Genomic DNA, 14,060 nt, shown 5'->3' with positions numbered 1-14,060 from the left:
TAAATAGGTATTCATACACTCTTTGGTGATACCAAGCTGACATTATCAATAATGTAGACACCAGTTTGACTTAGTAAAAGATGCACCCTACAGTAAATACATCAGGATGCTTACTTAAACAAACAGCAAGTCCTCTAGTGAGAAGCGTGACTCATTACTTCCTGTCACACAGCCAATTTACTGTCAGTCCACACAGGAAAGGGGGATTCCTCAAAACTTAAGAAAGTGCTAAAGGAGGCTGAAATACCCTTTGAGTTGACCTTTGTGCACCCACATTTGATAATAGGTCACCAAAAGCCCACGAACAACAGACCAAAGATGCCCGTGGCTTTTTCCCTGTGAGTGAACGTGCAGTGAAACGTGCTTGATAAGTCACCTGTTTTGAGTAAACACCGATTACTCTTGAGGACAAAACAATGACTGCTCATCTGCACATATTTGTATTTCTTTGCAGATACTCTGCCACATGACTGATAGCGGGAACTATAATCTTTTCTTTTCCGCACACACAAAAAATACTTGCGGCTTTTAATGTTGACTGCTACAACACAGCTGTTGGCAGTTCATTGTGATGAATACGTAATTACACAAAAGATGTGCGTGGACTGTGGATCTGTGTGTGAGTGGGACAGAACGCGTGAGACGGTGTGGGATGACTGTGCTCATGTGATTACCAAAAATGAGAAGTGGTGCCTTTGAGACTAGTTGGTGCTGTATGTGGTTTGGCTCAAATGATTTGTATTGTGGTAAATTCCTCCTCCACCCAAAAAGGTGTTATTATTTGCTATAGTGCTATATTTGTCTGTTTCTTCATAGTGACACTGACTATAGTGACTTGTATCTGAGAGGGTGAGCCCAGATATAACATTTCTAAAAAGGGAGAAACAGTAGATGTGCTTCCGGCTCCATCTCTGAGTTTTTTTTTAACTCCCTAATGTGGGAAATCCATGTTAAACAAAATATTAATCAGTAGTAGTTTTTTTTAGTTTAGTACGTCCTGTTTTGTGTTCCTGTTCACCTAGAAATAACAAGAAACAGAAAATACAGGCAGAGGACATTGTTTTTCAAGATAATACTACATATTATACCTTTATCTTCCCGTTAAAGTTAGATTATGTAATTTTTTAAAGACAAAATAACATATTATTGCTCTTGCAAATGAATGAATTAGCAATAAAACACTTGTTTTGTGTAAACGCAATTCATGGATAATGGCCCTTGTTCCGCAAAAGTTATGAAGTCTCACTTTAAATGCAAACGCTCTCTTTTAGCAGTTTCATAAATACGGGTTCAGGACACAGATATATGGGCTCATGCTATATGTGCTATATGTTTCTCAACATGCATGGACAGTCTTACTCAGGAAATTACAGTTTATATAAGTGTGTGTAATCTGCACAGTAAAACAACTGAAGCATGCAAGGGGGACAGATATTCAAAGGGCACCAGGTGAAGACATTTGGTTATGAAAACAGTGAGAGGTGGAGCAGAGTGGGCTGCATGGTGTTGTTGAAAGTGTGCATCGAAGTATTACGTGACCTTTCAGTTGAGACATTTTGCATGCAGTTTGCATTCCTTTACCAGACTGTGGGAGAGTACCATCTGTCTCTCTATTGAGGTTGATGTTGGTATTTACATTCACTAGCACACGCTTTTATTCTGTGCACGCTCTGTAATGTTACAGCATGTTGCCCACCAGCTGAAACATTTGTATGTGCTCTACTTATGGTCACAACCACACTGACTGTCTGCACTCTGGGCCAGATAGTCCCGACATCTTTGTATAACTTTGTCACAGGATATCCTGTGTGTATGTTCTCAGCTTGACTGCTTAATATTAAGGAGTTGCTTGCTTTGCTTTTTAACGTATTAGTTTCCATTAACAAATCTTGTATTTTATCTGGGTTCGCCCAAAATCCACAGCAGAAACACAGACACAGAGGCTTTTCACCTCTGAGAAATAGTCTCATAAGTTGTTGCAGCAGTTTTTTGGTTGATACCATTTGTTACACATAAAGTCGAAACCAACTCCAACGAATGTCACCCTAACAACTGTCACTCCAACGACTGTCAACCCAACGACTGTCACCCCAACGACTGTCACTCCAACGAATGTCACCCCAACGACTGTCACTCCAACGAATGTCACCCCAACGACTGTCAACCCAACGACTGTCACTCCAATGACTGTCACTCCAACAAATGTCACTCCAACGACTGTCGCTCCAATGACTGTCACTCCAACAAATGTCACTCCAACGAATGTCACCCCAACAACTGTCACTCCAACGACTGTCAACCCGACTGTCACCTCAACGACTGTCACTCCAACGACTGTCAGCCCAAACGACTGTCACTCCAACAACTGTCACCCCAACGACTGTCACTCCAACAAATGTCACTCCAACGACTGTCACTCCAACAAATGTCACTCCAACGACTGTCACTCCAACAACTGTCACCCCAACGACTGTCACTCCAACGAATGTCACCCCAACGACTGTCACTCTAACGAATGTCACCCCAACGACTGTCGCTCCAATGACTGTCACTCCAACAAATGTCACTCCAACGAATGTCACCCCAACAACTGTCACCCCAACAACTGTCACTCCAACGACTGTCAACCCGACTGTCACCTCAACAACTGTCACTCCAACGACTGTCACCCCAACGAGTGTCACCCCAATGACTGTCACTCCAACGACTGTCACCCCAACGAATGTCACCCCAATGACTGTCACTCCAACGACTGTCACCCCAACGAATGTCACCCCAACAACTGTCACTCCAACGACTGTCACTCCAACGACTGTCACTCCAACGACTGTCACTCCAACGACTGTCACTCCAATGACATCATCAGCCTTGTGCACGACCTCCCTAGAGGTTAAATAACCGGATCAAACAAACAGCCATGTCCAGTTGCTTTTGACTTAAATTTCATCGGGGATGCCCTGGACAAATGAGAATATTCAGGCTCATTTCTTACACAGATTTGGTGCCAATTTAATGCTGAGAATTTATAAAAATGGTCTGAAATCCCTCCAAAATACCACATTGAGACACAAAGACGAGCATGTGCAGTACAAAAATCCATCTGCATTAAACTTGAGTAGCCTTTAGTTTAGATTATTTTCACATAGAATAAAAACACACAACGGAATAATATAAAATAAGATACAACAAAATGTGGTTTTAATCAGTGGTAATAAAACAAAAACAACCTAACGATCACCACTGTCTTGCTTTCTGTTTCTGTTTCCTTGCGCGCGCAGCCGGGGCTGTGTGCTGTGCAGAGCGCGAGCATCAGACCCGGCGAAAAAGGGAAACATCACGTGGTGACACATCTCCTCAACTGACGTCACCGTCCCCATCTCCAAGCAACCCCTCCATCAGCACTCACGTCACCGTGCGCCCGAGCCGCGCGGTTGCCGGGCAACCCCTGTCTTGCGCTCGGGTCCGGCCTTGCACTCAGCTCGGAGCTCTGACGCGGGTGTGACGTTAATAAGGTGGGTATCAATTTGTTATGGTGGCGGAGGGAGGGAGAGAGGGAGGGAGGGACGAGGGAGGAGGGAGGAGGAGTCCCGCCTGTGGGAGCCGAAGCCTCTGCTCTGCATTCCGCCGGAGCGCACAGGCACACACCGGCCACAGCCGAGTAGTCCCGGGCCTGAAGTCAAAGAAAAGACGGGAAGATAAAAGTTCCTCCGCGCGTGTTTTTCTACAATTTAGCCCTTCTTCTTCTGTTGTTGTTGTTTTTGTTGCTTTGTTGTTGTTTCGTCTCTCTGAGGAATGCTTTACGTTTCTTCCGAGAGCTGTCTGAACTGTGAGAGAAGGCGCTTCATGCCCGTTTAATAAGGTAAGACTCACTTTTACCTCCTGTGAATCAGATCTGAAATCAGCCTCAACTGTGAAACATTTCTCCTTTCACGTGCTTATAGCTCAGCTCTTTTTAATAACTTTAAACTATATCTATTTTATTTTACTTGTTTATTCTTCCTCTTTGCTGCTGCTTTTAACTGTGTTTAAAAAATGTTTTGTCACATGTAAAGCACATTTAGTTGCCTTGGTATGAAATGCGCTTTATAAATAAATACAAATTGCCTCTTACTCTTTCTCACTCAACACAAAGCTACTTTAGCCAAACCGGTGTATTATCTCTTTTACTTTCCATTCAACAGTAACAATGTATTTAATTAATATGGCTGTAGGACCGACATTAAGGAAATATCACTTTTAAAACCTTATTCTAAGAACTGAAACATGTGTGCACTTAATTGTACTTTGATCATATGAAGACATTTTTGATAGCACCTCACAGGCTGACCTCACACTTTCTCTCACTGAACTGGTTTGTTATACAAGGAAGTTTTCACACTGCTGCACAATAGACACAGGCTATGTATAGGGCCACATATAAAGGCCTACATGCACTTATTTGAAGTTGATTTTTGGACAAAAAAACCTGCCAAATGTACTGTAACGTACACATGGGGGTGTTTTCATTATGGTGCATACAATAAACAGAAGTACTGAGAGGGATTAAAAAAATAAAAGTACTGCAGCAGTCAACAACATTCGTATTAGAATAGAAAAATAAAAATATGAAAAGCTCTATAACCAAATATGTACAATCGAACTGTTTTGGAATAGGAAAGCTGTGCAGTTTTGTGCAGGATGTGCAACAGTGTTGAGAATAAATTCTGTAAAATAAATAAAGCAATTTCTTTGTGTCTGCAGGTAACAGCCTTAAACTATCCCAACGCTGTAACTCCAGACCATCGGTGCACCATGGTGATAATGACAGAGAACAGCCGGGGGGCTCAGTCCAGTCCTGCCCAGGGAAGGCCCCTGCAGGTCGGCTTCTACGAGATCATCCGCACCCTGGGGAAGGGAAACTTTGCAGTGGTCAAACTGGCCAAACACAAAGTCACCAAAACACAGGTCAGCAGCTCTCCTCCTATAATGAAGTGGCTGAATTTGCAGATATTCAAAGAGTCTTTTAAATTAAAATTTCTTTTTAAATGTATTTTTTTTCAGGTGGCCATCAAGATAATTGACAAAACCAGACTGAACCCCTCCAACCTGGAGAAAATTTACAGAGAGGTGCAGATCATGAAGCTGCTGAACCACCCCCACATCATCAAACTCTACCAGGTGTGTGTTATCTCTCGTCTCCCTGCAGCGTCGTTTCATGTGTTTGTGCAGAATGGCGTGTGCGTGCAGCTGTGTGTTACTGCATGGTCCTGTGACTCCAGTCTGAACCTGAATCTTGGAGTTAAAAAAAAAAATGCAATGGTGCAGGACGCCTAGCAAAATGGGGACAGATTAATTTGAAGTGCTGTTGTGCAGAGCGTTGCGCCTCGTTATAATTGATTTGTGGATGCAGTGGTGCCATTATGTGTGGCAGAAATGAGGGGCATCTGTTGTTATCTAAGTGGTGTGTACTGGGTTTTGCGGCGAGCTGCTGACTCTCAAAGCACATTGAATAATAAGTACAGCGCAACGGCATTAGTGCAATCCCTTTTGACCTCCGTGTGTGTGTGCGCGCGTGTGTGTGTGTGTGTGCGTGTGCGTGGGAGAATCAGGTACCACTCAGAGCTGGGAACTCTGCAAGATGTGTTGGCAGAAGATATGAGATGCAGAGAGCAGTCAGGTGAACGTTAAGTCCAATAAGACTCTGTCGAAGCCAAGTGCAATGTGTCTGCGCGTCACGTGTAGGAAACCCCGTAAAGCTTTACTGCTAATCAAATTGAAGACTTAGTGGAAAGAATCCGCTTTTGTTTTCTTCAGCTGGACCTGGAAACCACTGCGGCACGCGTTTGGCAAGAAACACACACAAACAAACAAACACACAATGCCCTTTCTGTTTTTTAATATTGTTTTTTTTTATATACTCTGGACCTTTCCTTGCCCTTTGTTTCACTCTGTGCTGTTTTCCTATTTTTAAGGATTACTTCACGTCCAGTCTTTGAGCAGTTTCTTAATTCTTGGAAACCTGAGCAGTGTTTCCATCCTGTAGAGCTGAAACCTTTAGTCCATTAAACTCTTGTTCTGCTGATGGGGAATTAATGAATCATTTAACGCATTTTCGAGTGACAACATTCCCTTGTTGCCTCTCACTTTGTCTCGTCTTTGACAGTGAACCAAACTTCATTGTCTTTAGGAAAAAAAAATATTGTATAGAGGAATTGCTGTTATGTGTAATTGTGCTTTAATGCAATCTAATAGAAAATAGGGATGGTTGATATGGTCATTGTAGTAGTCAAATTAGTCATAAAAATTGGATCTGTAACACAGTAAGTCAGAGCCAAAATCCAACATTTCATTAGTACATTCCAGCCCTTCGTGTACTTTAAGACTCAAAAGTGAATATATAGAGATATTCCACCAAGTGAGGAGGTAATCAGCATTTCCAATCAGGTTTTACAGGCTTGTCAGAACAAACAGCTGTGGAAATTTAGTGATAACTAAAAGGGCAGTGAAAGCGCTGACCCCAGTATAGACGTGCCCTATCTCACAATGTTAATGCAGCATGAATTTTCCCATCCGGGAACTTGTTCTCGCGATTATTCTGACACCACATGAATGCAGCACAAATTCTTCATCTCAAAATAATTTGCGTATCCTCCCCGTGATTCAGATCTGCTCCAGAATTGTATGGTTTATAAACCCATGCTGCACCCTTCCACCGAGCTTTATGAAAATCACGACAGTGGTTTCTCAGTTTTTCTGTGCTGTTATTATTACGCAGTCCCTGTTAAAGGTGCAGTCGCAGCTCTGAAGTCAAACATGGATGACCTCTGTCTGTATTCTGCATGTGATGCATCTTTTCTTTTCCGTGCCCTTGGGTTTTCTGAGGAGATGCTAATCAGATGGTTGGGACACGATGATGGTTACGGGGCGGTCTGAGACCTCTGGCCTGATAAATCAGCTGCTGCCTCCATTCTCTCACCGGTCTCATGGGAGTAAAATGTTATTTCTCTGCTCTAGTCAAGGATCGCTGAGGCCCCTGCCTTTCTCTGTGACCTTGTATTAATCACACCCTCTTATCCTCTTAAGCCCCGCTCTCCCACCGGTGGGCACTCAATACGAACTCTGCTGATCTCAAAACACACAATCCCAAAGTTTCCAAATATATCCAATATGTTATATGCACAATTAATCTAAAATATATATATAAGAACGTTAAAGCTGCTTTATGGATTGAAAACATGGATGATAAGGGGTTAATCTTCCTTCTGGATTGGTTCGAGGGTCCTTTGCCGTGCCTGTTCTTCAGAGCTGTGACGTCAGCGGCACCTCAAGGTGACAGAGCCCCTGAGAGTTGCCCTATCTCACAGATAAAGATTGCGCTCTGCACGGAGGCGTCTGTGTATTGAATCATTCTTCTGTTGCTTTTCTAAAGGGGCGGGTAGCTGAAAAGAATTAAGCGCTACCATTCAGTGGAATTTTGTGACATTTAGTTCAAAGTTGGCCAGCATCATTTCCCAGACGGGGCTTTGTCATCTGACGAAAATTGCTGTTTGTGCAACCTTTCTGTTACACTGCCCATCCCCGAGGGCTCCCCTGGGCAATGGAAGCTTTTTATGAGCTCCAGGAAAGGAATGGGAATTGCATCTTTCCAGTCTACATAGCACGACGGCAATTGAGTGGTTGCACTTAACGGTGTTTCTGATACACTAGACGGGACACATGTCAACAGCCTGTGTGAATCTTTCCCTCTGTTTCCTAGAAATACAGAGATAGGGTTAGCTTGACATTCAACACTAGTACCCGTCGCCAACTACTGTCAGTCTCTAACCTTTTGATAGTAGTCTGTCTGTGTGTGAACGATATGCATTCATGCATTTCCCCTTCTGGGTTTGTGGTATAAATGAGTTTCAAAACAAGATATATATGCAGGAAGGCGCTGGCGGCGAGCTTATGCAACACATTTCATGGAAAAACCATGGTGTTTGTGCTTTGTGTGTGTTGAACAAGTTTGTGGGGAAGAATCAGATGGGGATTTTTGTGGTTAGACAAAGTATTATGCCAGGAGATGCTTGGATCGGGCTGAACTGAAGGACGTGGAACAGGTTTTACTCTTTGTCATCACCAGCTGCCGATGAGCCAGTTTATATAAACGTGTCTTTTCTCTCTCTCTCTCTCTCTCTTAGGTCATGGAGACCAAAGACATGCTGTATATTGTGACGGAGTATGCAAAGAACGGAGAAATGTTTGGTGAGTTCCGCTTTTCAAATGTTTCACTTAAAAAAAATTGACTTAATAAAAATGAATGCAGGCTAAATCTGTTGATGCCACACATTTCTATCTCAAATATGGACTTGAACTAAAACGGCCTCTCTTCCTCCAGACCACCTGACCTCAAATGGGCGTATGAGTGAAGATGAGGCACGAAAGAAGTTTTGGCAGATTCTTACAGCCGTGGACTACTGCCACCGACACCACATCGTTCACCGTGACCTAAAAACCGAGAACCTGCTGCTGGATGCAAACATGAACATCAAACTGGCTGGTAGGTCTGTGATACTGTTACTGTTACCATGGTTTGCTGGCAGTAAGTGTTGCACGATGCAAGGCAAAGTGTTAATTTGTTTTTTTTATGATAAATCAGTGTTTTAATATCTGACACTATCTCTTTGTACCTCCCTGCTGTTTTGCATTCTGTTATTTTTTTTGCCTGGAGACACTAGTGCAGCTTTCTTAAATCATTCTGAATCAAATAATTGTTGTTCAAACACTAGTCTTTTGTGCGATGTTAATGCTCGACATGATGTGGTCTAAGAATGTCTCTAAACATTCATGATGATGAATTACAACACATCCTTCTTCCAGCGCCCTGATCTTTTCATCCTGGAATATACACAAACCAATCAGGATTGAATAACAAAATTGTTGTGTATCTCTTCCTGTGTCTTTACAGACTTTGGATTTGGAAACTTCTACAATGCAGGGGAGCCTCTGTCTACATGGTGTGGCAGCCCGCCTTACGCTGCCCCTGAAGTGTTTGAAGGGAAAGAGTATGAGGGGCCTCAGCTGGACATTTGGGTAAGCATATAGAAGGGAAATTGAGACAGAATGATTCAGTCAAACATTCATTTGCTTATGCTAATATTCTCCTTTGTGCTGTTTTATTCACAGAGCCTTGGTGTGGTGCTTTATGTTCTTGTCTGCGGCTCTCTTCCATTTGACGGACCCAGCCTTCCTGCACTCCGACAGAGAGTCACAGAGGGACGATTCAGAATCCCTTTCTTCATGTCTCAAGGTATAATAACAACAAAATCATAAAAAAACTATTGCTAATGACCAATTCTGTCTAAGGTGTAAAAAAGTGCTCAGAATCCAAGACTAACTCCGTGTTTTGGTCCCCCCCCAGACTGTGAAAACCTGATCCGTAAGATGCTGGTGGTGGACCCAGCCAGGAGGATCAGCATGGCCCAGATCAAGCAGCACCGCTGGATGATGGCAGACCCGACAGCCGCCCACCAGACCCTTAGCCATTCCCTGACAGAGTACAACTCCAACCTGGGGGACTACAGTGAACCGGTGCTGGGCATCATGAACACACTGGGCATCGACCGCCAGAAGACGATTGAGGTGACTGAACACACATAGAATAAAACATAGTTATACCCGTCTTTCATTCAAAGAAGATAGAGAGGAAGCGGGTAAGTGGAAACACCACTAATGTGCTGTCTGTTGCTTTCCTCAGTCTCTGCAGAGCAGCAGCTATAATCACTTCTCTGCCATCTACTACCTGCTGCTGGAGCGAGTGAGAGAGCATCGCACCCAGCAGCTGAGCCGCCAGTGTGGGACCTGGAGCCAAAGACCGAGGAGCACCTCCGATACCACCGGCCAAGAGGTGAGCACTCCAGCTGGGTGTATTAAACTTAAACTTGTACCTAGTTTTGATCTAACCTGCAGCTTCACACTTGAGGTCTAAAATGCCTTTTGTTTGCTTTCAGGTGATCATGGAGTCCACCGACAGCTTTAGGACCACAGCGTTTTCAATTCCAGCCAAAAGCACCCCTCTAGTGTACCCGGAGAAGGAGTACGACCAAGGTGGATTATTCCAGGTAAATGATGATTGAACATTTAGCAGCTCAGAGGTTGAAAAGCGTCACCCTCCACCGTAATCTACTGTGTGTTCTGTTAATCAGTGGCTAACGGTCCAACTCTCTGTTTCAGCGTGTGGTGTTTCCAGTGGAGGCCAGCCTGAACAGACTGCTCTGGAACCGCTCCATTTCACCCAACAGCCTGCTGGAGACGAGCATCAGCGAAGAGGTGCGACCCAGAGACCTGGAGGAGGAGGAGGCAACACAAACTCTCGGGCCCCTGCTCCCTCCCAACACCACTTCACGCAGACACACTCTGGCTGAGGTGTCGGCCCGTTTCCACCAGTGCAACCCTCCATGTAAGTATGTTATACAAGCGTACAACAGCATGTGTCGCATACATTCCCTCACATGTACAGAGTCTAATTTCTTCCCTGTTGTGTTTCCGTAGGTATTGTGGTCAGTCCCTCAGACGGTGCCTCTTCTGACAGCTGTCTGAAAACCTCATCCAGTCCTGCCCCCACTCTGCAGTCTGCTATGGGTGAAATGTCAACACTTCTGGCCTCTGGGGCTGAAAGTGGAGCCCTGCTGCCTGCTGGAGCTCCCTTGACCCTCTCTTCCCACCTCCTGCCCCAGGCCCAGGGCAGCCTGCCTTCAGCCAGCTTCCAGGAGGGTCGCAGAGCTTCTGACACCTCCCTCACACAAGGTACAGGAGCTTGATCACAAAAGTGTCATTTATCCCCTCTTTCTTTAAACAATCTGTCACGTTATTGGATCAAGAGAGTATTGTGTAACACTTTCCCATGCCTTCCACAGGCCTCAAAGCTTTCCGCCAGCAGCTGAGGAAAAACACACGCACTAAAGGGCTTCTGGGATTAAATAAGATCAAGGGCCTGACGAGGCAGGTTGTGCCTCCACCCTCTTGTAACCGCGGCAGCCGAGGGTCACTCGGTCCAGCTCTCTCTGAGCACCGCAGCATGCTGGAGGAGGTGCTGCACCAGCAAAGGTTAGACACATGAAAGTGAATATACAAAATCACATTGTTGTTTTTATCTGAGAGGCCCTCAGCGTCAGACTCTGAAAACCGCTGATGTTAATTGAGTCTGATCTTCTCTCTCTGTTTTCCAGGATGCTACAGATCCAGCACCAACCCCAGCCTCAGGTCCAAGCATCTCAGACAGGACCTACCCAGAATCCCCTGCTCTTTTTGGCACAGCAGCAGTCACCCTCTCCTCCACCTACGACAGTGTTTGCGCCCTCCTCGATGTTCGACACCCCCACCCCCTCCGTCCTGCCTCCTCAACAAGCTTCAGTGGGTCTACAGCACGGCCCCTGGAAACAAACCCTTGAGACTTCCTCCTCGGGCTGCTGCTCTTCATCCTCCTCCTCCTGCTACTCTTCTTCTCTGTCCCCTGTGGCCTCCGCTGCATACCTTCTCGAGGCTCGTCTGCACATCAGCCAGCAAACCTACCCTCACCCCCGCATCGGCCTCCAACAGCAGGCCCAGTCTGCAACACAAGGCACCTTCCCCATCATGTCCAGACCAACGATGTGGAACATGGGCGTGGCCTCCAGCACAGACCCTGACATGCAGGAGTTGGGCCTGTCTGCACAGCAGCAGCTCAGTAGCTGCGTGATGGTGAAGTAAAACATCGAACATCCAGACCAGTGATTGTTCTATTTTAAGCTGAAAGAAAAGAAAGCAGAAGTTTGGAGAAAGAACAAAACACAGATGCATGCGAGAAATGTACACTTTATTTAACAACATGTGGTCCACACGTGAGAATGTGTGAATACCTTCGATATTATATAAGCTAAAGACTAAGCAATAACCAAACTCTGGACAAGGCGTTAAACCCGTAACAGACGGCCAGAGAAGCAATAATAGACTGAAAGACTCATTTAGCTCCCTGATGAACTCACTTGAATGAAATGCTGATACAATTATGTTTGAAATGTTTTGATGCTGTTAAGTTAACTTTATGATTTTGTTGAATGCAGGAAGGTTCCCTCTTCTTGTGTCATTTCCTGTTCTTTTTTTTTTCACTTGACTGGACAAAAAGACCAAAATCCTTTCTTTTTTCCACTTTGTTCGCCTTTCTAAAGAGACATTTCTCTGTAGCACTGCAATGAACGTGCAGTATAGTGCCCTAAGCCGAAGGACTTGATTTGTATTGAAACTGTGACAATGTTTTTTTTCTGTGCAAGATTATTATAGCTACGCAAATGCTGCTTTTTACCTCAAGCCGCAAAAAGACTGCTACATCCTCATCGGCCAAAACTGAGGAAAGATGTGTCTCTCGCTGATTGAGTGAAGCACAACAGGTACATCGTCAGCTTGGTAGCACCTTTTACGTAGTGGATACATCGATCCGTATTCTCTTCATATGATAAGCACCTTCTTGTTAGATGCTTTTACTACCTCCACAGGCAAGAATTTGGAAACCTGTAAAGATGTCATCAATCCCAGAATATCAGAGGAAATGGCGATTTTCATACGGACAGAACAAAGACTGTGGGAACTGTGCAATATTTCACATTGAAATACAACGGAAGGATGAGGCTCTACATAGGATAGTCAAAATATACATTTGCCTGAGGTTTTTCGTGTTAGTACTTCTAATGTCTGTTTGCTGTGCTAGCTAGCCGACTAGAACAGGTACTAGTTATGTAACGTGATACTGTAGAAATTGTGGAGAAACACTTTGGTTTCTTCACACTGAATGCTTGTAGTTCTTTAACTGAGAGGAGGAATTTGGGTTTTACCAAAGAGCAAACAGCACAAGAGATGGGTGATCTATCACAGATACACTACTGACTTTTCACTTTGAATGCTGTCTCAAAATGTAGCACGGTGGTTAGTGAGCATATTCCACACGATCTCCTTAGCATCTGCTGTGAGAAAACTCCTGCTGCCACCAAATCCGAAGGCTACACGTGGCGTCAATATCTAGCTCGTCAGGACCATGGTGGTATTCATTTTTGTACTTTTCTAGAAAAAGAAGAATTAAAAAAGAAAAAAAAAAAAAAAACAGAACATAGCAATACCATGTTGTGCTGGAAGTTGAACTTTATTCAGTTGTCCATAAGTGGCTAGAAAATAAGTATAAATGACCTGCAACACGCTGATTTTTTGTGTGCAGTCAAGTGCAGATGACGTATTAGAAAGCTGCAAGAGATGTGTGATATTGCATCGTCTTCTCATATCCGTGAAACAAAATGTAGAAGAGCAGTGTTTTTCCATATGCAGTTCTGCAGTGTTGATATTTTTATCCAATAGTTTTTGGTTGACTGCGCTCACTACCAACACTCGTGCCTTTGAACAAACCCACGATCAGAGATTTCCGTCTCCGATCGCAACACGAAGAAAGAAAGACGAATGGCCCTTTTGATATTTTCTCTCAATCTGACATTTGAACTCGCAGACAAATAATTGCACTTTATTTATATTTGTTTCGTTGTTTCTCATGATGGAAAGAAAATCACAAAACTATTGAAACACTAAGAAACTTGTTTTTATAAACTTTGGATAATAAGAAGTATTTCCTTTTCTCTTTTTTCCTGTTATTTGAGCGTTATGTGAGCATGTGCATGTCCGTGTGCGTGTGGAGGGAGGAAGAGAAAGAAAAGAAGAGAGATTGTAACTTCAAGAAAGATGTTTATTTATGTGGCTATTTATTTGAATAAAGTTCACTTCCTTAACTGTTGTTTGAATGTTTTTTTAATCATAAACCTGATATATTTACTTACATTGACGGAGATGTTAACTGTAGATAACTTTACGAGACTCTTTTACGTTTCACTCTCACTTTCATTCCTGTTTAAAGTTGCCAATAATCATAAAGGATTAAGGATCCTCACTAAAGCAAAGTACGTTTAATTGTTTTATATGCTGAAAATAGCAGAAAAATGTTTTTTTTCAATTCTTATTTTTCATTGCACAGCCTTCTGCAAATATGAATTTCACTGCATGAAGCTTACAGAATGGACAAAAAACGTGAA

The 14,060-nt window shown here is 43.7% G+C and overlaps 1 protein-coding gene across 2 annotated transcripts; it reads left to right on the top strand.

Annotated features, from left to right (window-relative positions):
- The first annotated feature begins 3,657 nt into the window (after positions 1-3,657).
- sik1 (salt-inducible kinase 1) lies at positions 3,658-13,724 on the top strand. 2 transcript variants are annotated; one of them, XM_083921953.1, is made up of 14 exons: positions 3,658-3,859; positions 4,741-4,944; positions 5,041-5,157; positions 8,160-8,223; positions 8,357-8,518; positions 8,927-9,051; positions 9,145-9,268; positions 9,380-9,600; positions 9,716-9,865; positions 9,969-10,079; positions 10,192-10,417; positions 10,510-10,764; positions 10,875-11,064; positions 11,187-13,724. In XM_083921953.1, the coding sequence occupies exons 2-14, from the start codon at positions 4,792-4,794 to the stop codon at positions 11,704-11,706; spliced, it is 2,418 nt and encodes an 805-aa protein (XP_083778079.1). In that variant the 5' UTR covers positions 3,658-3,859; positions 4,741-4,791; the 3' UTR covers positions 11,707-13,724. The 2 variants fall into 2 exon arrangements, with proteins under 2 accessions (XP_083778079.1, XP_083778078.1); XM_083921952.1 differs by having other exon boundaries at positions 4,741-5,157.
- Positions 13,725-14,060: the final 336 nt, after the last annotated feature.

Source organism: Echiichthys vipera, assembly GCF_963691815.1.
Source record: "Echiichthys vipera genome assembly, chromosome: 10".
Classification (NCBI taxonomy): Eukaryota; Metazoa; Chordata; class Actinopteri; order Perciformes; family Trachinidae; genus Echiichthys; species Echiichthys vipera.
This window is presented reverse-complemented; position numbering and strand designations above follow the sequence as displayed.

What these genes read in the sequence shown, in the direction of transcription:
- sik1 (XM_083921952.1), top strand. Translation starts at nt 4,792, where the DNA reads ATGGTGATAATGACAGAGAACAGCCGGGGGGCTCAGTCCAGTCCTGCC. An exon ending in AAAGAACGGAGAAATGTTTG is followed by an intron (nt 8,224 to 8,356) that starts GTGAGTTCCGCT and finishes CTCTTCCTCCAG; the next exon opens with ACCACCTGACCTCAAATGGG. An exon ending in ACCAAGGTGGATTATTCCAG is followed by an intron (nt 10,080 to 10,191) that starts GTAAATGATGAT and finishes TCTCTGTTTCAG; the next exon opens with CGTGTGGTGTTTCCAGTGGA.